The following is a 23263-nucleotide window of genomic DNA, read 5'->3' as shown; positions in this document are numbered from 1 at the left end:
CTAATCCACTGATCCGATAAACAAGTTCCTAAAAAAACTGGAGGGAGTACTGGTACAATGGAAAGAGCATCAGATATGGAGTCAAAGGGCTTGGGTTTGAATGCCAGCTCTGTCATGGACTACTTGTGTGTCTTTAAGCAAGTCTTGCAACTTCTCTGGGCCTCATCTATAAAATGAAGAGGCTGGATCTGATGGAGGCATAGTGAAGGGCCAGGGATGATGGCATGTTCCACATGGAGGGCACCCAACCCCTCCTCACCACCACCCTACTCTGAAAACTAGTATGACTCTGGCCTGGAGTTATTTGTTGAGTTAAACTACTCTTCAACTTGAAGGCAGGGAGAAATTTTAGTGGTATTGATGTGGGAAAACCCACAAAAGGTTAGAATGCTGGAAACTTATCTACTATCTGAACTCTAGGGCTTTTAGCTTTGATCTTATTTTTTACTAGGTGACCCTTGGATAGTTACAGAACTACCTAAAATTTCATTTTGCACTTCCTCATTAGAAAAACAGGGCTGAAAAAGGAGGGAACATTTCTTATTGGACATTTCCAATTTGATGTCCTGCTTAAAAAGTCATGTCCAAAAAGCCTTTGATGACCCTGATGCCCAAAGGACAAAGTCTTAACTCTAGCCCAACAGTCAAAACCCTCTACAATCTAGTCCCAATCTTAACTTCTACTACTTTCCATGCTGAACTATCTACTCCACTTGGGCTAGTCTCCTCCCTGAGATGACAAATAGGTCCTACTTATTCTCACCTGTTTCTTTGCTCATCCTTTCCTATTTAAATCCTGTCTCTCAATGCCCCGCCTCACGTACTACCTCACCCACTGATCTCTCCCTCATCTGAATACTAAGACTTACTACCTATACATACTCATTTTAGCATTTATCATTCACCATCTTGTATTACTATTTGTACTTATGACAGTGGGTGTTCCTTCCCCAACTATATCATAACTTCTCTCTGGGAAGAAAGTGTATCTTCTATTTCTTTTGTGTCCACCAGAGCAATCTGGCAGAGTGCTGGGCATAGTTTCAGCTGAAGAAATGCTTGGTGAATAAACATTACAAACGCATCTTCAGGTCACCACATATTTTACCTGATGGAATTTAAATATCTTGGGAAACAGATAACTGTCTAACCTCCATTACTGCAGAGTTTGCTTTTTCCTCTTTATTTCTATCTTCTCCAAGAGGACAGAAACAATTTCAAGCAGGTTTTGTTGCTCTTTTCTAGCTTCTACCCACTGTAATAGCTCAGTGAAATCTAAGCTGTCAGAAGTGTTGAAAATTCAAAGGTCCTAAGCCCTTTCTCTTAAGGTAAGAGGAATAAAGATTTTCACCTTCAGAGAAATCCATCATCTTGATATATAATACTATGGGCATTTTTCATTTCTGTTTTGCTAACTTATTTCTATACCAAAAGCACTCTGATCAACCTATCAAAGACAGTGAGAACCATGAGGGGATCAGGTCAACTTTCTCTCCCAGCTCTTTGGGCTCTGAAGCAGACATTATTAATATTAGAGAACAGGGCCTTGAATTTAATTAGTTTGCTATGCTATCATTTTTGGCCCGAAGTTAGCTAGATACATTTTTATAAATGCTCATTCTTCAGAAGAACAAAACAAGAGGCTCCAAGGTACCTGAGAAATAATTGATACAAAAATGAAATCAAAATTGGAAAAGGTCTGCCCCAGTGTTTCCCAAACTGTGTTCTACAGAACCCTACTGTTTCATGGATGACTTTTTTCCACATGAAAATGCAAATGCTAGTGACATGTTTTCCTTTACAGGTATAAAAATAAAATAATGTATGCATCAAAAATACTTTAGATTTTTCTATATGAAAAAGGCTTAATTTCCTCTCTATTGTTTCAGATCTCCCCAAATTCCCCAATCCTTTTAGAGAAAGCGTACTGAGATTTCACAGGCTAGGGATAAGGCCCAAAGGTAAAGATATGAACAGCCTGGTATGGTGGAAAAAACAATAGCTATGCAGCCAGATAACGGGGGTTCAAATCCCATTTCTATTACTACTAGTGTGACCTTGGACAAGTCACTTAAGATCTCTGACCTGTTTTCTCACATGTACAATAAAGGGGTTGTCTTAAAGGCCCTCTAAGGTCCCTTCTCAATTTGTAATCCATGATCCTCTCATCCCTGTGGTATTTTATACCCTACCCCCACCCCCATCCTAGGCCAGCATTTCCGAATTCTATCAAAATAGTTCAAGCTCAGAATTAATTTGGAAAAATAAACTTTGGGCTGAAAATGAGGTGAATTTTAATAGAAATAAATGTAAAGTTCTTCATTTAGGTTTTAAAAAAAAACAAATATGCAAGGAAGGATAAGCTGGGGGAAATCTAGTTGGTAAACAGCTCACATGCCATTTGGTTTCAGTTGACTACAAGCTCTATGAAAGTCAACAGTGTCAAATAGCTGGGGGTGTGTGTGTGTGTGTCTGTGTGTGTGTGTGTGTCTGTGTGTGTGTGTCTGTGTCTGTGTCTGTGTGTTTTTTAAATAATGTCTTGGCTGTATTATATCTAAGGAAGTGATAGTCAGTTCTCTTTACGAACTGGAACTCTTCCAGAGGATAATCAAGTTAGTGAGAGAATAGGAAACCATTTCATTTGAGGAAACTAGAGCTGTTCAGTCTTGAGAAATCTTAGAGAAGAAGATAACTACCTTCAAACAGAGCAGAAACTAAAGAGTGGACAAGATAGAACATTACTTAGGGTGCTATAATATATAGGGGAATATCTGAAGGATTGTTATCTGAAAAGAAACAGACCTATTTTGATCTGTCCACAAATCAGAGCTAAAAAATGGAATAGGTTAACCTAATAAAACAGTGAGCTTCCTGTCATTGGAAGTGTTCAAGCAAGGGCTGAGTCACTAATTTGCTGCAGGAAGCAATACTGTATACCATGTTAAAAGGCTTGACTAAATGAACGTTAAAGTCCCCTCCAAACTCTTAAGATTTTATGTTGCTATGATTTTATTTCACTAAGTGGCAGTTTGAGGAAGTGGTAGCAGTTACAGGTTTCAATCTTTCTAAATGGAAATCCCTTACTGTTCCTCAGAAAAGACCAAAAAGATGAAGAATCCTGAATTACTGGCCTAATTACTAATTAGGAGTAAAATTACCTAAATAGGAGCACTTAATTAGGAGCAAGATGTTTTTTCAAGCATCTACAAAGCTGTATCTGGAGAGTCAACACCTTCAAAATGCCTGACCCATTTAAAAGGTCTTTAATTTAAGTACATAAAAGTACAAACAAACCAGCTAGAAGTTTTACATTGAAGGGTTATTAGTACACAATACAGTGTTTGTATAATTCACAACTGGTTAATAAGTATCTGAGCCCTAGGTGATATGCTGCACAGGCCCTTTTTGCTACTAATTTCAAAACTCCCAGGGGTCATGCCAGCTTAGCATCGTTTTTTTTAAGCCATCTTCCCTAGTCTCGGTTCTAGTGATACACTGCTAGACCCAGATGTCAGGGCAGAACTGAGGGGGTGTGAATGATAGCAGGTACTATGAACAAACTCCATCAATAATGACATTTAGTCTTTTGCAAGTGGTTATATCTAACTTGGCTGATGCAAATGTCAGGGAGAAAGCCCAGAGGCAGAAATACTTGTCTGTATTTTACAGTTTGGTTTGGATCAAATAAGGGTGCTAGCCCAGCTCTCTAGACCATCCGGGGTAGGGAGTATCAATTATGCGTTACCCCTCCCAAGTCGAATAACATAATTTACAAATGTTAAACATTAATGAAACAGGACTTGGGCTCCTGCCCAAATACAACAGGGCTATTCTGTGGAAGAAAGAATTACTACCGGCCTATTTCATCTCCACTCAATAGAGCTTTGGGTAGGGCATAGGATTCAGGGTTAGATGTGTTAAGGATTCAGAATCTAGGATGTTGAGGCCACCCACACTATGACTAGAAAACAGCTTTAAGGCCTAAGCTTTATCCTACCTCACATCAAGTGAAAGGGCCTTAAATAGAGCAGTCAGGGAGTCTCTCTCTAATCACCATCTAACTATCCACGTGTTTGCCACAAATTCTGAATATAGCTCCATATAGTTTAGGAGAAAAGGAGTTATTGTTTCCCAATTTTAGCTTCACAATGATCACAAACAAATGTCTGAATTTTGAAAATTCATAAACACCTATAGATTTTTCAGGATTTACGAGCAAATGCAGCAGCTGACTGCATTTATTCAGTAACAAGAAAGCCATCCATTGTACGTGTGTCCATGTAGGTGATAGGCTGCCTTTGTGGTTGTATATAATGTAACAGCAAAGTAACTTTTTCCTTGGAAAGTTTTTCAAAGAGAATTTTTTCCTGGTGTGATACAGCAGGACCCATTCATCCATGGGATGGAGGAGTTAGGGAATCAAACAAAAATAATTCTGTAATAAACCTGGAATAAAGTGACTATAAATAGATCTCAATTAAATATAACACTCTGGACAATTCCTCCAGTGGTTTTGCTTTTGCCATCTGGAGAAAATGAGAGTTGGAAAGACTGAGAAATTAAAAAAAAAAAAGCCAAAAGTGAGAGGAAGAGACTACACAAGATCCTGGTCTTGGAGGCCCTTAAAGCTCCCTGGTTCCAAAGTCCTTCCTAGAGCTCTAGTCATCGGAGGCATGGGACATGGGTACTAGACCTGCGTCAGTGGCAAGAACTTCTGGTAGTAGCTCTTGGTGACATCGATCATCAGCTCCTGGGTGCACTCTGGGAGCTCCCCAGAGAAGAGTCCTAAGGAAAGAGAACAGAGAAGGTAAAGGATGGGCTCAGAGCTTATGGTTTTTAATGATTATTTTAGGCAATTTTATTTCATTATCAGGATCTAAATGTTTGACTTTCTATCTACAAAGGAAAAGAAAATCTGTAGTTTTACATTCATTGTTCATATTTTTTATATAATGCCACTTAGGCTTTGATAAATTAAGACATTTTCCAAAGTGTAGGAATACATTTAAGCATTTTAATATGAAGTGTGGCAATTGTATTAAATCACCTAAGAGATTTTAAAGCAAATTTATGACTGACAGAATTTTTCCAAGAGTGAGCATAGCATGCTGAGTCCTAGGGTTTTGGTGTAACACTATCCCAAGTAAATAGAAATGGGCATGCCAGATCACAATTCTTTAACAAAAACTTGCTAATCAACTATAGAGACAAAATTATTAGAAATGTACATGAAATAAGTGATCAAAGGATGTGAACAGTTTTCAAAAGAACTGCAAACTATTAACAACCATGTGAAAGAATGCTCCAAATCACTAATGATGATAAATACAAATCAAAACTCTGAGGTTTCACCTCACACCCTGCAAAATTGGCAAAGATGACAAAAGATGGGAATAGTCAATGTTGGAAAATAGGTACACTAGTCCATTGTTGGTGGAGCTATCATTCAGTACAACCATTTTGGAAAGCAATTTGGAATTATGTAAATAAAGTAAACTAAAATGGCAGATCTGAGTATAATATGATTTTAAAAAGTAAAACTCATTTAGGAACAATTAAAAAGAGTAATTATCTTATACAAATGAGGTGCAAGGGGAAGAACCAACAGAGAGGAATTAGATGAGGGAAGATGGCTGATAGTTCTGGAAACCTACTTTCATCAGGAATGGGTTCAAGAGGGAACAATACATATATATCTAGCAGAGTATAAAAGTCTTCTAAATTCAGAAAGAAATAAAATTCTAAGGGGATAGGAAAGGGGGAGAGGATAAAAGAGGGATGGATCTCTAGAGGGGAGGGTGAGGGAACAGGTTAAAGGAGGGGTACAAGAAGGCTGTTTAGATTAATTGGAATGGGAGGATAATGGGGGGGTAGGTTAAGTAATAGGAGGGCAAGGTATAAAGTAGAAGTAGAGCACTCAGAAGGAATAGGAAATAAGAGATAGTACAAATATAAAGATCAGGAGTGGAATTTGTTAGGGAAAGAGGAGCAGGCGTGATAATCATGATCTTGGACAAAGTTAAGGCTAAAATAGATTTAATCAAAAGAGAAAAATAGGGAAACTATACTATGTTTCAGCCATATTTATCAATGTTGTTTTGGACTATTTAAAATAACTAGATAGCAGAAGGTGGGAATATTGCTGTAGTGTAGGAATGATGAGTTGGTGGACTTGTAAAAATATGGAAAGACTTGGACTTATGAAGAAATAGGTTATCCACCCTCAGAGAAACAGAGGATAAATAAGTATGGTATGGTTTTACATAGATGCATATGAATGTGTATGTCTATATATGACTAGGATTATCAATTATCTAAGCATATATGTGTGTAAGTATGTATGTATGGGTATGTATGTATCTTTGTGTGTATATATGCATATATCTCTATATAAATATATCCACAATTAATTGCAGCCTTCTGGGGGGAGGTTAGGAAGGGGGGAACAAAGAACATAATAAAAAGTGCACAGCAGAGAACAAAAGAAAACTTACAAGGAAGCAAAGAAAAGATGGACAGCTCTCAACACAATGCATAGTATTTATTATACAGGCTTTCTTGAAATGGAAATTTATTGCTGTATATTTTGAACTCACCTTCTGCTGTGCACATGGCAATGTTTTCTTTTCTTTTCTTTTTTTGTATTATTTTAGTTTTAGTATTTAAGTTTGTTTCTCTTTTTTTCCCCCTTATTTTGTATTTAAGTTTAAAATAAAAAAAATTTCCAAAAAAAAAGGAGGGGGCAGCTAGATGATGCAGTGGATACAGCACTGGCTCTGGAGTCAGGAGTACCTGAAGTTCAAATCCAGCCTCAGACACTTGATACTTAACAGCTGTGTGAGCCTGGGCAAGTCATTTAATCCTGACTGCCTCGCCAAAAACAAAAACAAAACAAAATAGAATAAAAGGTCCATATACTTTGATCCAATGATTCTATTACTAGGCTTAATCCCCAAAGAGTCCACTGATAAAAACAAAGTCCCTATATATACCAATATATTTATAGCAGTACTTTTTCTAATAGCAAAGAATTAGAAACAAAGGAAATGACCATCAATTGGGAATGGCTAAACAAATTGTGGTACATTAATGGAATATCACTGTGCTATACAAAATGATAAATGTAATGAATACAGAAAAGCATGGAAAAATTTAAATGAATTCATGCAGAGTGAAGTAAAAAGATTCAAGAAAACAATATATACAGTGTAAACTAAAAGAACCACAAAAAAAAATTCAAAAGGGAACACTGGAAAAATATAGAGAAAAAGCATGTCTTGAAACAAGAGATATGAGAAGACACTCCCACCTCATCCTTTGTAGATGTGGGAGACTCAGAACTTTTACATATTGTATATATATTTGATGTTTTTTGATGTATTGATCAGTTATGCTGATTTTTCCTATTTTTTCTTGTCTTGAAAAAATACTATTTGCTATATGCAAAGGCTTTCTAGAAGCAGAGGGAAAGGGATACTAGGGAAAATATGGTGACATTAAAAAAATACATCAATAAAAACTTAATTTTTTAAAAACAAATGTATTTTATGCCTGAATATGCTGCACACATCCAAAGAACAAGCAGAGGTGTACAGAAATAGATTCAAATAGCAACTCATCATTTTAAACTTCCAGCTGCTCCCCTACACTTCCTCTTCTGGAAATCACTTGGAGGTCATCTGAGTTATGCACATTCACTCTGGTAAAACAAGAATATGTTTCCCTAAAACATCTTACTGAAGAGTCAGCTCACTACAGCTAAGTGAGAGAAGAGAAGATGCGATTTCTTAACAAAATAGTCCTAATCATATGAACAGACAGTTCTTAGAGGAAGAAATTAAAGCCATCTATAGTCATATGAAAAAATGCTCTAAATCACTATTGATCAGAGAAATGCAAATCAAAACAACTCTGAGGTACCACATCACACCTATCAGAATAGCGAACATGACAAAACAGGAAAATGATAAATGTTGGAGAAGATGTGGGAAAATTGGAACACTAATGCATTATTGGTAGAGTTGTGAAATGATCCAACCATTTTGGAGAGCAATTTGGAACTATGGCCAAAGGGCTATAAAAATGTGCATACCCTTTGACCCAGCAATAGCACTTCTAGGGCTATATCCCAAAGAGATCATACAAATGGGAAAAGGACCCACATGTACAAAATATTCATAGCAGCTCTTTTTGTGGTGGCAAAGAATTGGAAATTGAGAGGATGCCCATCAGTTGGGGAATGGCTGAGCAAGTTGTGGTATATGAATGTGATGGAACACTATTGTGCTATAAGAAATGATGAACAGGCTGACTTCAGAAAAACCTGGAAAGACTTGTATGATCTTATGCTGAGTGAAGTGAGCAGAACCAAGAGGATGTTGTACACAATAACAGCCACGTTGTGTGATGACTAATATTGATAAACTTAACCCCTCCTGGCAACACAAGGATCTAAGACATCTCCAGAGGCCTTGTGATGAAAAATGCTATCCACATCCAAAGAAAGAACTATGGAAGTTGAATTGCTATTTTTTTTCCTCTTCTGTTGAAAAAAAAAATAGTCCTAATGAAAATCTGTATAAAGGGCTACATTCCTTCTGGGTTACCTGTATCTCATTTTAGTTCATGCTCTGTGTCAGAAATTCTCATTCCTGGTGCCAGCAGGAACAGAATGTGCCTGCCCTACCAAAAAACACCATGTCAATGTACTACCATTCCAGACATAGGCTGGAGTAAGCTCAAAGTAGGGCAGGATCATATAAAGGGATGGGAATCAGGCTAGCTGAGTTCTAGTTCCACTATGCTACCAAATTGTTGTGTGAACTTAGGCAAGTCACAGTTTCCTGATTCATAAATTCAGGGCATGGACTAGTTTATCTCTAAGAACTTTTTCACATCTACAAATTCTATGATTCTAAGATGATCTGGAAGGTCCTTTCCAGATCTTTAAAAAAAATATCAATGATTGCATAAGGTTTCTCTCTACACAGGTGCTTATCTTGGGTGAAAGACCTAGGAGTGTTTGTTTTTCTGGCCTGCTAATATTCAAGAACTGGAGTGAAGGGGTTCAAAGTAATATGAAAAAGATTAAGCCAAATACAATCAAAACCCAAAGTTACCTGGACAGCCTGAGAAGACGGTGAATGGTGGGACTACAGTTTCAGGAGGTAATACTGTATTGTCTAGAATTTTGCAACAGTCTTTCAATACACAGCGTCGGCCCTAAAAGCAAAAATTTTGTTAACAGAAAATAGATCAGGAAATGAAGGAGGTAGAGAATGTTTTCTCATCTACTTCTTGGGTGGTTATTATTCTCCATTTCTTTCCCATTAATTATAAGGAGCAATTCCCAAGAAAAGTCGCAGGCTGCCTAAGCTCAAGTCTCCAACTCAATAATTGTTTTAATTCCATGCTTACTACATACCAGTAAATGATGATTTTATGATTTGTTTATATGAGTCTACTATAGGTGTGCAAATAGCAAAAGGTTCTCAGACTTGAGGGTAGTTTTTATTTTTATTTATATTTATATTTTTAAAACAATATTTTATTTTCCCCCAAATTACATGTAAGAACAATTTTTAACATTCAGGTTTTTAAAAGTTTTGAGTTGTAAATTCTATTCTTCTCTCCCTCCCTGCTTCCCTTTCTGAAATAGTAAGTAATACGATAAAGGTTATACAAGTGCAATCACGTAAAATATATTTCCATATTAATCATTTTATGGAAGAAAACTCAAACAAAAAAGAAAAGGAAAGAAGGAAATAAAGTGAAAAATAACATGCTTCAGTGTCTATTCAGAAGCCATCAGTTCTTTCTCTGGAGGTGGGTAGCAATAAGTCTAAAAGTTTTCAAAAAGACTAACTACTTTCTTGACAAATCATAGCATCTTTCACTTATGCTGTTTTATCTGTGATTACTTTGTTAGTCATGTCCTGACTTGTATAATTTGGTGGGGCAGAGGAGATTTATGAGACTTATTTGTTTCGAGGATTATGGAAGAAAGAGGTTCCTATTTACTATTTGAAGCTGTAACATATTATATTTACAGAAGAAATACAAGTCCTACATTTCATTAGTTACTATTAGTTACTTTCCCACACTGCTATCATTTTACCACTGCTGTGGTTACACTTCTTGGTAAAACACAATGTCCCCAGTTGAAAATGTGTGAACATTAACTCACTCAGCATAATGCTGAGTTACTTTGACCTAATATTCTACCCAAAGAACATTCTAAATACTCAGTTCCAAGTTGGATCTGCTGTTTTTGTTTCCTTTACATGGAAGAATCCTGTATGTATCATGAAAAAGGCAAGTTGCCAAATGAATTTTCTAAAACACTTATACCTCCAAGGCTTTAATTCTATAATTAGCCAGACATATCCACTTACCTCCAATATAAAGAGCACTGACCTTGACCAAACTGAATTACCTCTAGGTTCTTAAGGGCAGAAACTATAATTTACTTTACCTTTGTATTCTCAGCACAGAACACAGTAGACAGTAGGTACTTAATAATTGTTGATTTGAATGAACTGAACTACTCAAATTACTGTTTTTCTCAACTTGAGAGGTCTCTCCTCTGGATTTCCAATATGGTGACAGCCTATTTCTCTCAACATAACCAAGCTGAACACAGCTTGGAGATAATAAGTATCCAAAAGAATTCCCTATAACTAACACTGTCTCAATGCAAGGAATCCTATAGAAAAGAGAATAAAGAACAAACTGAAGCAGATATAATATTTAAAGCAAATACAGGAAATCAGGAAAATCTTACTGCTGAGGTCACTTGAGAATTTTGAAATGCTTAGAAAGTGATCACTGGCAATGCTTAGCAATTAATGCCTCATGGATTTATTTATTCAAATGGTGGCACAAAAAGCCACACAAATAAAGCCAACAGACTGAACCGTGCTTTTGAATTTACATGGGTGGCTCTGGAGGGGGCACTTTCAGGGTCTTGGGTTTTCATCACTCCAGAACAGGAGTTCTTTAACTTCTTTTTGTCACAAACTTCTTTGGCAGTCTGGTGAAACCCAGACATCCTTTCTCAAAATAATATTTTTAAATAATGGGAGGAAATGCTAAATTTCAATTAGAGGTCAGCAAAAATAAAGATGTCATTTTTTTTCCCCATCCAAGTTAATGACTCATTGATGGACCCCTTCAGCACTCATAAACCCTAGGTTTAGAGTAAGGGACAAGTGTAGAATTTGGAGAACCTTTTCACTACATGTTAAGAGAGTTCTAATCTGCCTCCAGGAAGATTACAAATCCCAATCTGAATGGAGCTCCTGATCTGTAAAGCATCTGGATGATCTAATTCAAGTGAGAACTTATGCTCCTGGAGATCCTACAGCTATATCCCCCATACCAAAACTAGCCTGAATGTGAAGGAACTGGAGCCACAGAGCTTTAAAACAAAGAAGAAAGAACAAATGAAAGAAAAAGGGAGATTGGGAAATTGGAGGTTGAGGTTAGAGAAGGAAGACTGCTTAGGCAAGCTGATGCCACAACACTTACAATCACACAGTTCTTGCCTATGTGGACATATGAACCGATTTGGGCTGCATTGACCACACAGTCCTCTTCAATAAAGACATGGTCACCAATGTGAAGAGGAAAGAATGCCACTCTGGAGAAGGAAAAGAAAGATGAGAACAAAAAGTATCATTTATTGTACTTTGAATCTAAGTTTACATAACCACAGATCATTTACTACACTTCACCACTTTAACTAAAGGTTATTTTTGATGGCTCAGAGTGAGTGTAAATAGCAATTGTTTCTGTTTTGACCAGAAACCCTGAGGGTCTTCCCCTCCCAGGTTGATTTTTTAATTTTATTTTTTTGACTAGGTAAAGAAGCCATTCCTTGCCTTATTTCTTACCTAGCCTTAATCAGTCAATGGGCATTGCCTCAGTCAAACTGAGACCTGGGAAAGACCTTAGCTTAAAAAGGCCAAGGTCTCCCACTGCACCCAGGGCCATCTCCAAGTCATCCTGATCTATATCTTGCCACTAGACCTAGATGGCTGTGGAGGAGAGAGTGAGGCTGGTGACTTTGCACAGCTCTCCCTCACTCAAATCCAATTCACTTGCAAGTCAAGACATCACCTTCCTGATGTCATGATCCTCTTCGAGAATGAAGGATAAACAATGAACGATCTATTTTTGACAAGGAAAGAATTCTGTGAACAGAATCTTAAAGTTAACACAGCTAAGCCCAGAGAATGACTCCTTTTATTTTGAGATCTTTGTAGTAATAAAACAGATTTAACAAAACATAGTTTTCTCAAAAACAACAAACGTCGTCAGTTTTAGACAAAAGGGAAGTGTTTGGAACTGACAGGCACCGGATAGGTAAACTCTACAGGGAGAGTAGAAGGAAGAAAAGTTAATGGCAAGCTACAAAATAAGCACTGGAGAAATAACATAAAAGTAATAGGGTCCTGGGAGATAGCAAATCTTTCCACTTAAAAAAAGTTTTATTCATATCTCTTTTTTTATATCAATCATTTCATGACACAGCTCCCATGTCTACTGAATCCTTCCTTCTTATGAAGAAAAAAAAAAAGTAAAATCAAACAGCATATCAGCTGTGTCTGACAGAATATCCAACATTCCACTTCCCTTGTCCTGTACCTTGCTTGTATATAGAGGGAAAGAGTTCCTCATTTGTCCTCTGAGGGTAATAATGGGCAATACATTTATACAGAGTTCTGGTGCTTTTTCGTGTATATCACTGTAGCCTTTATGTGCTATTCTCTTGGTTCTGCTAACTTCACTCTGCATCAGTCTATAAAGGTCTTTCTGGGCTTTCTAACTTCTTCATGTTAGTTGCTTCTTATAGTATATGTGTGTGGTATGTAATATGTGGTATGTAATATACATTTATTCACTCACCTAAAATCAAAGGGTACTCATGTTATTTCTAGTTTTGAGCTGCACTAAAAAGTACTGCTATGACTGTGGGTACTATATGGGGCCTTTGTGCATTTGACCTCCTTGTGATATATGCCCAGTAATGAGAACAACAAACATTTCAACAAGCATCTATTAAATGCTGGGTTGAAAAGTATAAACAGTGTAGTGACTTTTCTCACATAATTACAAATTATTTTCCCAAAGAGACCAGCAATGTGTTATTGTACATGTCTTTCCATGGCCCCTGCAACACTTACTATTTCTGCTTTTAATCCTATTTGCCAACTGGACTGGTATAAGAGCAAAACCTCAGAGTTGTTTTAATTTGTATTTCTCTTGTTAAAATGTTAGAGCAATTTTTCATGATTTCTGATAGCTTGCAATTTATCTTTTGAAAACTGTTCATATTCTTTGACCACTGGCTCTTGGTCTTATACGTTTGTGTTATTATATTGTGGACATTGCACTTTTATCAGAAATATTTTGACGCTAACACTTACTAGCTGTGTGACTCTGGGCAAGTCACTTAACCCCAATTGCCTCACCAAAAAAAAAAAGAAAAAGAAAGAAAGAAAGAAAAGGGCAGCTAGGTGGCACAGTGGATAGAGTACCAGCTTGAACTCAGAAGGACCTGAGTTCAAATCTGGCCTCTGACACATAACACTAGCTGTGTGACTCTGGGCAAGTCACTTAACCCCAACTGCCCCACAAATACACACACACACACACACACACACACACACAAACACACACGTTTCGTGAGGCGACTGGGGTTAAGTGACTTGCCCAGGGTCACACAGCTAGTAAATGTCAAGTGTCTGGTCTGAGACCGGATTTGAACTCAAATCCTCCTGACTCCAAGGCCAGTGCTCTATCCACTGTGCCACCTAGCTGCCCCCACATATATATTTTGATGCAAAGATTTTTCTCCCACTCAACAGTTTTTCTTCAGAGATCTTCTTCTTAAAATAATTACCTCAGAGAAGCATAAGAAGATCTTTCCTTTACTCTTACCTTCTGTTTGGTAGTAAGTTAATATTTTTAGGGGTCGAGCCATGTCATTTCATAGGTGTGAGGAATCCCTGGCATAGAAACTCCCTCCTAGAAATAGTTAACTGGGAAAAAACAATTGTAATTTCTCTGATATATGTCTGATATCCAGCACATGTAGAGAACTGAAAATACATAAGAACAAGAGCCATTCCCCCAAAAGTCAAAGAATATGAATTGGCTGCATTCAAATGAAGAAATTTAAGCTAATACCAATCATACCCCCAAAATATTCCAAATCACTAATGACAGAGAAATGCAAATGAAAACAATTTTGAGGTTTCACTTCATACACATACAATTGGCAAAGATGATGAAAAAAATGGCAATTGTTGGAGGAACTGACACACAAAAGTCAGACATACATATGCTCTGCTGGTAGAGCTATGAAGTGATACAATCATTCTGGGAAACAACTTGGAACTATACACAAAATGTCACTTATCTATATGTACTTTTTGATTCAATGATACCCAGTAGTCAGCATACCCATCAAAGAGGTCAAAGACATAGGAGAAAGGACCCAAGTGTACAAAAACATTTGTAACAGCACTTTTTGTTGTAGCAGACCAACAGAAACAAAGTGGGTTTCTATCAACTGGGGAATGGCTGAAAAATTGTGGCATATGATTTCATTTCCAAGATTTAGTTCCAAATTTCTAATTGCCTGAAGGACATTTCCACTTACATGTCATTCTGCCACCTCAAACATGCCAAGGCAATGAAAAAAGTACAAGATACAATAGCTAAATTGTTGATGGCCTTTGAGGATTTAGGAGAAGTATTATAGGACTGGTGATAAGCAAGTATTTTCACACTTTTTGAAAAGAAAAAGAAAGTAGATTCTGTGAACCTTCAACCATTGAGTCTGCTATCCATTTTTGGCAAAAAATCTAGAATGAATCAGGAAATAGATGATTTATTTTAAAACACTGATCATGATCAAGAATTGCGGAGAAAGGACTAGAAAAGAAGGACTCAAGGAGAAGGGGTAGGACAAGGTAGTTGGTACAAAAAGGTAAGTAAAATAAAGTGATAAGTAAGACAAACTGGTTAGACAAAAGATTAGGGAGAAAAGAGAAAGGAAGCTGGGTATGACTGTCAGGTAAATGGTTGAGAGAAAGGAAAGGAAATGTGAATGTGAATAACAATGCTGTTAAAAGGTGACGAAAAGTTGTAAAAGTCTTAAAGAAGTGCTTAGGAGGCTAGGAGTAAGCATTCACAAGGAATGTGAAAAACAAGACTGAGTATCTCTACCAAGATGGAGGGCACCAATAATTTGGCTGTGACTTACATTAAATATGCAAGGTTTCTATTTTTACCATAGCTAAGTGACTGTTATTTATGTTTCAAATGTAGGTTGATTTCCCTCTTGCAAGGGATGGTAAAGGGTCTTGAGGAATGTTTTTACATTCTAGGTTAAAAGAGATGATAATGTAGCCAAAAAAGGCAAAACAAAACAGAAGCAAGGCTTCATGGGGGAAAAGGAGTCTAAATGGCAAAGGAGAAAACTGGCTCATTTCAGGAGATTAAAAGAGAGGATAACACTGAAAAGGAAGAAGAAAAAAAGGACCACTGTACACTTGGAATTAAAAACCAATTTGGAACTTGTCCTAAAGAAGAAAGAGCAGGATATTCAGAGAAAGAATGTGCTCCAGGGAATGATAAAGTAGACTCACAGGTGCTGTCAGGTGAGGGAGGAGCCCATAAGCATCAGAAGAAGAAGAGAAGGGTAGTAGTGACTCCCAGGTCAGCTGTACTGTGGCAGCTATTTGTTTATGTGATAATCATAAGAAGGCTGTGTCTTCTTGAAGAATGTAACCAGACATAACAAAGAACCTCCCAAGACTTGTTAAAACTTATGACTATTTACCCTTCTAGTGATTAATGTGAATATAAATGATAATGACTGAAGGAATTTAGAAAGTATTGCCAAGTTTCTTAGGCAAGAAACTGAAGTACAAAGGTATTGTTTTCCTCACTATTGTCTAATGAAGATAAGTGATGCAGAAGAGAAAAGTTGATATGTAAAGTGTAGGGGATGGTTATGGTGGTAGCAGTGGAGAGACTAGAATGGAGGAGAAACCAGACTTAGTCAGGAATGTATACTCTGAAAATTATAATTTATTCTTATTCTCCTTCAGTTTTTCCTGGTATATAGGAGAAGAATAGTTTGAAATTACAGAGCAGTTGATGACAGCTTGATATGAGGGGAAAAATTCTGATAAGCACCCACTTGTCAGTAAACGGGATTCTAGTTTAGGTAATGGTAGGATTAGATGACCTCTAAGGTCCTTTCCAAGCCACTAAAGTTGAGTGAGATTCAGTGAATGGAAATGGTACGGAGGGAAAGGAAGCTTCCCAAGTGTTGATCACAGAGGGCTCTGTTAGAGCATGCTATAATGGCCAGAACTAGAATGGCAGTAGTAAAGATGGAGGCTTTGAAGTTGGTGAAAGAAGGAAACTAAGTAGTTTCCAGATAACCCATAGTGAATAAGCATGGAAGCACAGGGTGAATAATTTTGGAGTTCGTAGTGGCTGAGCTCCAAGAAGATGTGATGTTCTATATACCAGAGGTCAGCACTATTGGCTTTATTCGTTCATTAAGTTGTTATCAAACACTGACTACATGTAAGGCACTATGCTAGGACAGAAAGAGAGAGAAAAAATCTCTGCTCTCAAAGATCTAAAAGACTAGCAGTAGAGATAAAATGTACATAAATAACTGATACAAGGTAAAATGTGGTAAGTGCTATAGAGAAGTATAAAACCCAAATGCTATAGGAGTTAAAGGAGAGTTTTCTTCCAGTGGGGGAATGAGGAAAGGCTTCATGGGGAAGTGGCATTTGAAGTACAAGTAGGAGGGGAACAGGGTGGGGGGGGAGAGAAAGGGAGTGCTTTTTAGGTGAATGGAATTGCCTCAATTAAGGCTAGGAGGTAGGAAAGGGAGGATGTTTGAAGAACAGCAGATAGTCTAGCCTGGCTGGAGCACAAGATGTATGGAAAAAAGCAGCATTAAATGAGGCTGGGAAGGTTGAGAGTCTTAAATGCCAGGTTAAAGAATTTAAGCTGTATTTGATAAGAGGGAGTCATTAGGGATTTGTGCATAAGGGCTGATAAGATCAGAGTTGTACTTAGAATGATTTAAGATTTCTCTAGCAGTAATACGTAAGATGGCCTACAGGAAGGAGAAATTGGAGAAGGGAGTTAATGAGGGCTTAGAATGAAGTGAAAAAAGTAGAAACTGAGAGGAAGGAACAGATTTGGAGGCAGAATTATCAGAACTTGACAGAATGAAGGGCAGACTGAACAAAATGTCAAAGATAATAACTTCTAGGTGTTGACCTTGGGTGACTGGCACATGGTAAGACAACATAAATAGGGAAGTTGAAAGAAAGGGCAGATTTGGGGATCATGTAAGTATTGGCCTAATTAATTTAATTCGTGAACATCAGGAAGACATTTTGTTAAAGAAAAATCTTTCTTCTCACAATTCAAATCTCACAGTGACTGAAATTCCACCGCTAATTTTATTCTTTTGATTCTAAGTCCTTTTCTAGGCAGCTCCAATATTTTATAGAGGTAACACAGTTCAGTCAGTAACACTAATGTGAATTAATTTATCATTTTGTTTTTCTTCTTCCTTTTTGATGGGTCATCAGAACAGCATGAAAGAACTGGGCATCTCAAAGGATGGGTGGCACCAAAAGGAAGAGAAAGGGATACATAAAGAAAAGATGGAGGAAATGAGAAGAGCTTGGCACAACAGCTTTAACAAACAAGTAGATATTTAATAAACACTGTCTGATGAGAATGCTCATTAGACACCCAACACAAACACTCAAAGACCAGTACTAATTCTAGTACTAACTGAACTGAATGGAGAAAAAATTAATCATGGTACCTAAAATAGTTCAGGACCCATAAAAAAGAACATATTGCTAATTTCTCTTATTTTTCATATTTTTTTAATTGCTAAAGAAGCTTTAAAGATAGAATGATTTCCATTCCACTAGCAATTCAATAACTTCTAGTGTCTACATCTGAGAGCAACAAAAACCACTTACTCCTATTTGCTCTGAAGTCAATAAAAATCTCAATAAAATGACCTAATGCTTAACTTATTAAAAATCAACAGCCACTAACTCTAGCAATAAAAATATCAATGTTCTAAGATGCTTTTCTATCTCTTCCCGGCTTCTAGTAACTTGTACTGTTGTTCTTAAATTTATATTCCAACATTCAGGTTTTTGCCTAACAACATTTACAAAGTGCCTTTTGATTTGCAAAGCATTTGACAAATATTATCTCATTTTATCCTCACAACAATCCTGGGAAGTAGGTCCTATTATTAACCATACTTTATAGATGAGGAACCTGAAGAAGACATAGGTTAAATGACTTGCCAAGGGTCACATGGCTAAGTGTCTGAGGCTACATTTGAATTCAGGTCTTCCTGACTCTAAGTTCATTGTGCCACCTAGATACCTGAAGCTTACCTGAGGCTTCCTTTATGTAATTACAGGCAGTGACTATGGAAAGAATTAACCAGAAAAGCTTTCACAAGAACATTAACTTAGTTAATAGCTATTCCAAAAAGAAGTAATTGGCATAGGGGCAGCTAGGTGGCACAGTGGATAGAGCAGTGGCCCTGCAGTCAGGACGACCTGAGTTCAAATCAGACCTCAGACACATAATACTTCCCAGCTGTGTGATTCTGGGCAAGTCACTTAACCCAAATTGCCTCACTTTAAAAAAAAAAAAGAGAGAGAAGAAGAAGTAATTGGCATAGATAATTTCTGAATTGAGCATTTTCTGAGTCCAAGGCAAGGGGTGGGAAACCTGGGGCCTTGAGGCCACATGTAGCCCTCTAGGCCCTCAAGTGCGGCCCTTTGACCAAATCCTCTGAAGTTTGGATTCTCTCAAAGGGCCTCACTTGAGGATCCAGAGGGCCACATGTGGCCTCAAGGCCCCAGGTTTCCCACCTCTAGTCCAAGGCAACTTTAGACCCAATGAGAGTTTTCCAAACTAGCCTATTAAGAAAGCTGACTCTTTCAGGAAGGGTTGCTGAATATGCTTGTCCATAGATTAAACTGCCTCTGATGTAATCCAGAAACCCATACTTAGACATGCTCAATAGACATTAAGCAGCAAAACTGCAGTAATTGTGACATATTTGTAAAAGCATCTTGAAAAATGACTTTTATTTGGAAACAGAAGAAAGTTAGGAAAAATTAATTATAGCTACTAGAAAAGATATTGCAATTAGTCTTCAGAAAAAGCTCATTTTCATGCTTACACTGACATCTGGTGGTAGATGATAGTATTAATCCTACTTTTTGGATTCGACATACTTCATGAAATTCATTTTCATGCTTTTGCACCAGGTAAGGCTAGGGAAGTAAAGGTCAAAAACTGTTTTTCAGAAAACATTGCCAGGAAGAAATGGCAGCTGCTATTACCAAAAATATTCTTCCTTGGTTTAGGAATGATGGAGAACATACAGTTTCTTTCTTAAACTTTGGAGAACAAGTTCAGCAGGTATGGGGGTGGGTGGGTGGCACACCATTTCCCAATAGATTCTGTTGGTTCTGCTGAACACTCTCTGACATTAATGTTTGGCTTTTGGAAAGATGAAGTGTTCCATGAAAGACTAAATGGTTATGGAACTGGAAAATACATTTTGAAGTCATTAAAATAACAATTTTGAAAAGCAAAGAAAGTTGTTCTTCATAGATCAGTAAAGGTTTTAAGTTTTTATTATTATGCTAACATAACTAACATAACACTTAACATAACATTTTTTAAAAGTTTTGTTTTCATTGATACTATAGTGACAGACTTATTTAAATTATTCTAGTCACTTGTTGGGTTATTTTACCTAGATTCTAGTTTTAAAGGAAGAGTAGGAATTTTTAATATCACCTGCCCTACAGGAAAAGCAGTAAGAAACTGAACCCTCAAGAAATCTTTCTGGAAGAAGCCTACTGTTTTCCAAGACACTATTCTAAGTCTAGCTAAGTGGCTCAGTAGATAGCCAGGTCAGGAGTCAAGAAGACTCCTTTTTCTGAGTTCAAATCTGGCCTCAGACACTTACTGAGTAACCTTGACCAAGTCACTTAACCCTGTTTGCCTCAGTTTCCTCATCTGTCAAGTGAGCTGGAGAAGGAAACCACTCCAATATCTTTGCCAAGAAAACCCCAAATGGGGTCAGAAAGAGTCAGACATGACTGAAAACGACTGAACAAAATTCTAAGTCCTGAGATACAGATGACATATCCTTATCCTTGGGAGATTTAACACAGATCTCCAAAGCATAAGGTCAAAACTGAAAAGTCATGAAAAGAGCTACTGACAATATCCTATTTGAAATCTTAGAATAGTGATGAAAATGGGCCCCCATACCTAGGCTAAGAAGGTGCATAGATAAGAGTCCCATAGATAAGAGTCTGTAGTAAGCCCAGCTATAGATCCTATCCATTTCATGGAGCACCTCTATTGTATTTTCCAATACTAGGCAGAAATGCCTCAGAACTTCGAACCTAATACTCCATTTTCTTGGGAGGAGGGGAATGGAGGATTTTAGATCAGATGCATCTGGTTCCTTAGGCTTATTTTCCCTTTCTCTAGAGGTATGAAGGAGTACATGAATCTCTTTCACTACTTCCTTCTACTGAACTGCTGAGCAGCTGGAAGTAATAGGCAGACCAACTTTCACTGACTATGTGCAAGGCTGCCCCAAAACAATAAAAGACAGAAAAAGCCATACAAACACAGGGGTGATAAGAGGACAATTGAAAAAATACCCCTAGGTAAATGGAAAAATAGAACATCAGAACTCTTTAATTCTAGTTCTCAGAAAGTAAAACTCAGGTGCTCAGCAATATGATTTCATCTGGGGCCTTCCTGATATAGATGGAGGCTGCCTACCCTTTCTTTCTGCCCCTATCAATGCCATTACTTAGCTATCACTAGGGCACCACTGGGGATAACGTTCTGGCTACAGATACATGCTATGTGTTTCTCTTTCTTCCTTGTCATTGGTAGGGAAAGGTAGCAGATATTATCCTGTTTTGGACTAGGCCAGTTATGTCTATTTTCAGGGCCTACTTTATGTATTTATTTTTCATATCCAGGCCATATATTTATTTCCTTATTTATCTCTTACATGTTTACAAGATAAAGTGAATGGATCATCCCTAATTTTCATATGGTATTATTTATAGAGGCACAGAGATAAAATGCTTTTAAACAATTCAGACTGCCATATAAATGTACAACATTATTATTATTATACTACTTTTCTTATATTACCACCCTTTTCTCAGAAGCCCTTAATCATTCTCCATTGCATGCAGGATAATCCAAACTTGTTTCTCTCTTGTATTAATATCTAATTACTTAATCAAGACCAAGGTTTTTCCTTAGGGTTCACTTTAAGGCAGACCTGTACTTTTACTGCTATAGGGAACTCTTAGGTAAGGAAACTCTTTATCAATGCAGGTCAGTATTTTCTCTGAAACTTATAATAATAAAGAGTTGCTTAGAGCACCAACAGGTTATGTCACTCAACTTCTTTCTCACTTCAGTATACCTCTCCAACTCATTTCTTTGGAAGGCAAGTAGAATTGACAGATGGTCAAGTAGGGACTTGAGGGAGAAAGTACCCTGTGCCCAGGGTAACACAGACATTATGTGTCAGGTAGGATCTGAAGCCAAGCATCTTGGTTTCAAGACCAGCTCTGTATCCATTATGCTAAATTACCTGTCAAGCAGAATACTTAATAAATAATAAATAAATAAAAATACATGCTTGCCTAACTGGAAATTACACTTGACTCCAAAGAAATGAGATGGAGAAGTATTATATTGAAGTGAAAAAAAGGTAGGGATTGTATCCCCAATCTCTAGCACAGTGCCAGGCACGTTAAAGAGCTTGTTGATTGATCAGCTGATTTCATGCAGAAGATAAATGCTTCCAAACAATAAAGAAGTCAACATCCTCTATTTGGAAAAATGCTTTAAGGTCCCTTTAGGCAACACTAGGAAAAGAGCAGTGGACAGATGGTGTATGGCTCATTTGAAGACAGGATGGCATGTTGACTTTGGAATTTAGAAAATCAGAAAGCATACCAGGCACTATACCTGTGACTGAAGGTTTGTCCGAAGCCTAAAACAACATGGCAAGACCTACTTAATTACATCTTGTTCTCTTAAATCAAATCTAAATGCTTAGATACTAGTGGCATCATCTATTCCAAAACTGACAATTGAAGGAAAACATTAATAGTGGCAAGAATTAAGTTTCTTGGGTTCATCCCAACTTCATGAAAAAGGAGAGGAGGTAATGAAATACCTACCCTTTGCTGAATTTCTTAAATGGTGGCCTTATGACACTACGGCTTTTCACAACACAGTGGCGCCCAATTCTTACATTTGCCAGATCCCCTCGAATAATGCAGTCATTCATTATGATTGTCTATGAAAGAAGAAAAAGTATTTCATTTAGGTAACAGGTTAACAGGATATCTGCTTCTTCCAGAGCTATCTTCATGGAGTATGCTGGTGAAAAGAATATACAAAGAGAAAATTGCTATGAAAGAATGTAAGATAACTGATAAATTCATTAAGAGCAATGGTCTATCTAGTGACCATCTATCACTCAGTAACATCAAGAGATTACTTGTGGGAGGGAACAATAATTCCCTCTCATGAATAAATGCTTCCAAACAACAAAGTAAATAGCCTGAATTACATCAAGAGGTTAAGGACATATCTAGACCAACCCTAACTTTCCTTTTAATATCCCATTATAAAGCAATTTTGCATGAATTTACAAAAAACCATTATCAATTAAGTCTTTATTGAACAATTTAAATGCTGAGGCCTGTAAGCAGATGTAACATAGCTCGTGCCCTGAACAAATATATCTCTTTTTCATTCAGTTTTTATTTTCAGTTCCAAATTTCTCCCTTCCCCACCCACTGAGAAGGCAAGAAATAAAAAATCTATTACAAATGAGAAGTCAGACAAAACACTTTTCTGCATTAGCCATGTTCAGGGGGATAAGGGGAACTAGAAAAAGAAAGAGGAAAAAATGCTCAGTATGCACTCTGAACCCATCAATTCTGTATCTAGAGGTAGACAGCACTTTTCATCATAATTACTTCAGCATTGTAGTGAATCATTATATTGATCAGTGTTGCTAAATCTTTCACAATTGATTATCTTCACAATATTGCTGTTACTGTATAAATTGTTCTCCTGGATCTGCTTACTTCAC

The 23263-nt window shown here is 37.2% G+C and overlaps 1 protein-coding gene across 3 annotated transcripts in view; it reads right to left on the bottom strand.

The window, feature by feature from the left end:
* DCTN5 (dynactin subunit 5) overlaps positions 1-23263 on the bottom strand; it is a 29747-nt gene that overhangs the window by 1856 nt on the left and 4628 nt on the right. For all 3 annotated transcript variants that reach the window (XM_027839319.1, XM_027839320.1, XM_027839321.1), the window contains 4 exons: positions 22341-22459; positions 11530-11641; positions 9120-9222; positions 4694-4785 (listed from right to left, as the gene is read on the bottom strand). In XM_027839319.1, coding sequence (XP_027695120.1) covers positions 4694-4785; positions 9120-9222; positions 11530-11641; positions 22341-22459 — 426 coding nt within the window. The remainder of the gene's footprint in view (positions 1-4693; positions 4786-9119; positions 9223-11529; positions 11642-22340; positions 22460-23263) is intronic.

The sequence above is a fragment of the Vombatus ursinus genome, unplaced genomic scaffold (assembly GCF_900497805.2).
Source record: "Vombatus ursinus unplaced genomic scaffold, bare-nosed wombat genome assembly UNPS02014832.1, whole genome shotgun sequence".
NCBI classification, from domain to species: domain Eukaryota; kingdom Metazoa; phylum Chordata; class Mammalia; order Diprotodontia; family Vombatidae; genus Vombatus; species Vombatus ursinus.
The sequence above is the reverse complement of the archived record's forward strand: the minus strand, read 5'-3'. Positions and strand labels throughout refer to the sequence as shown.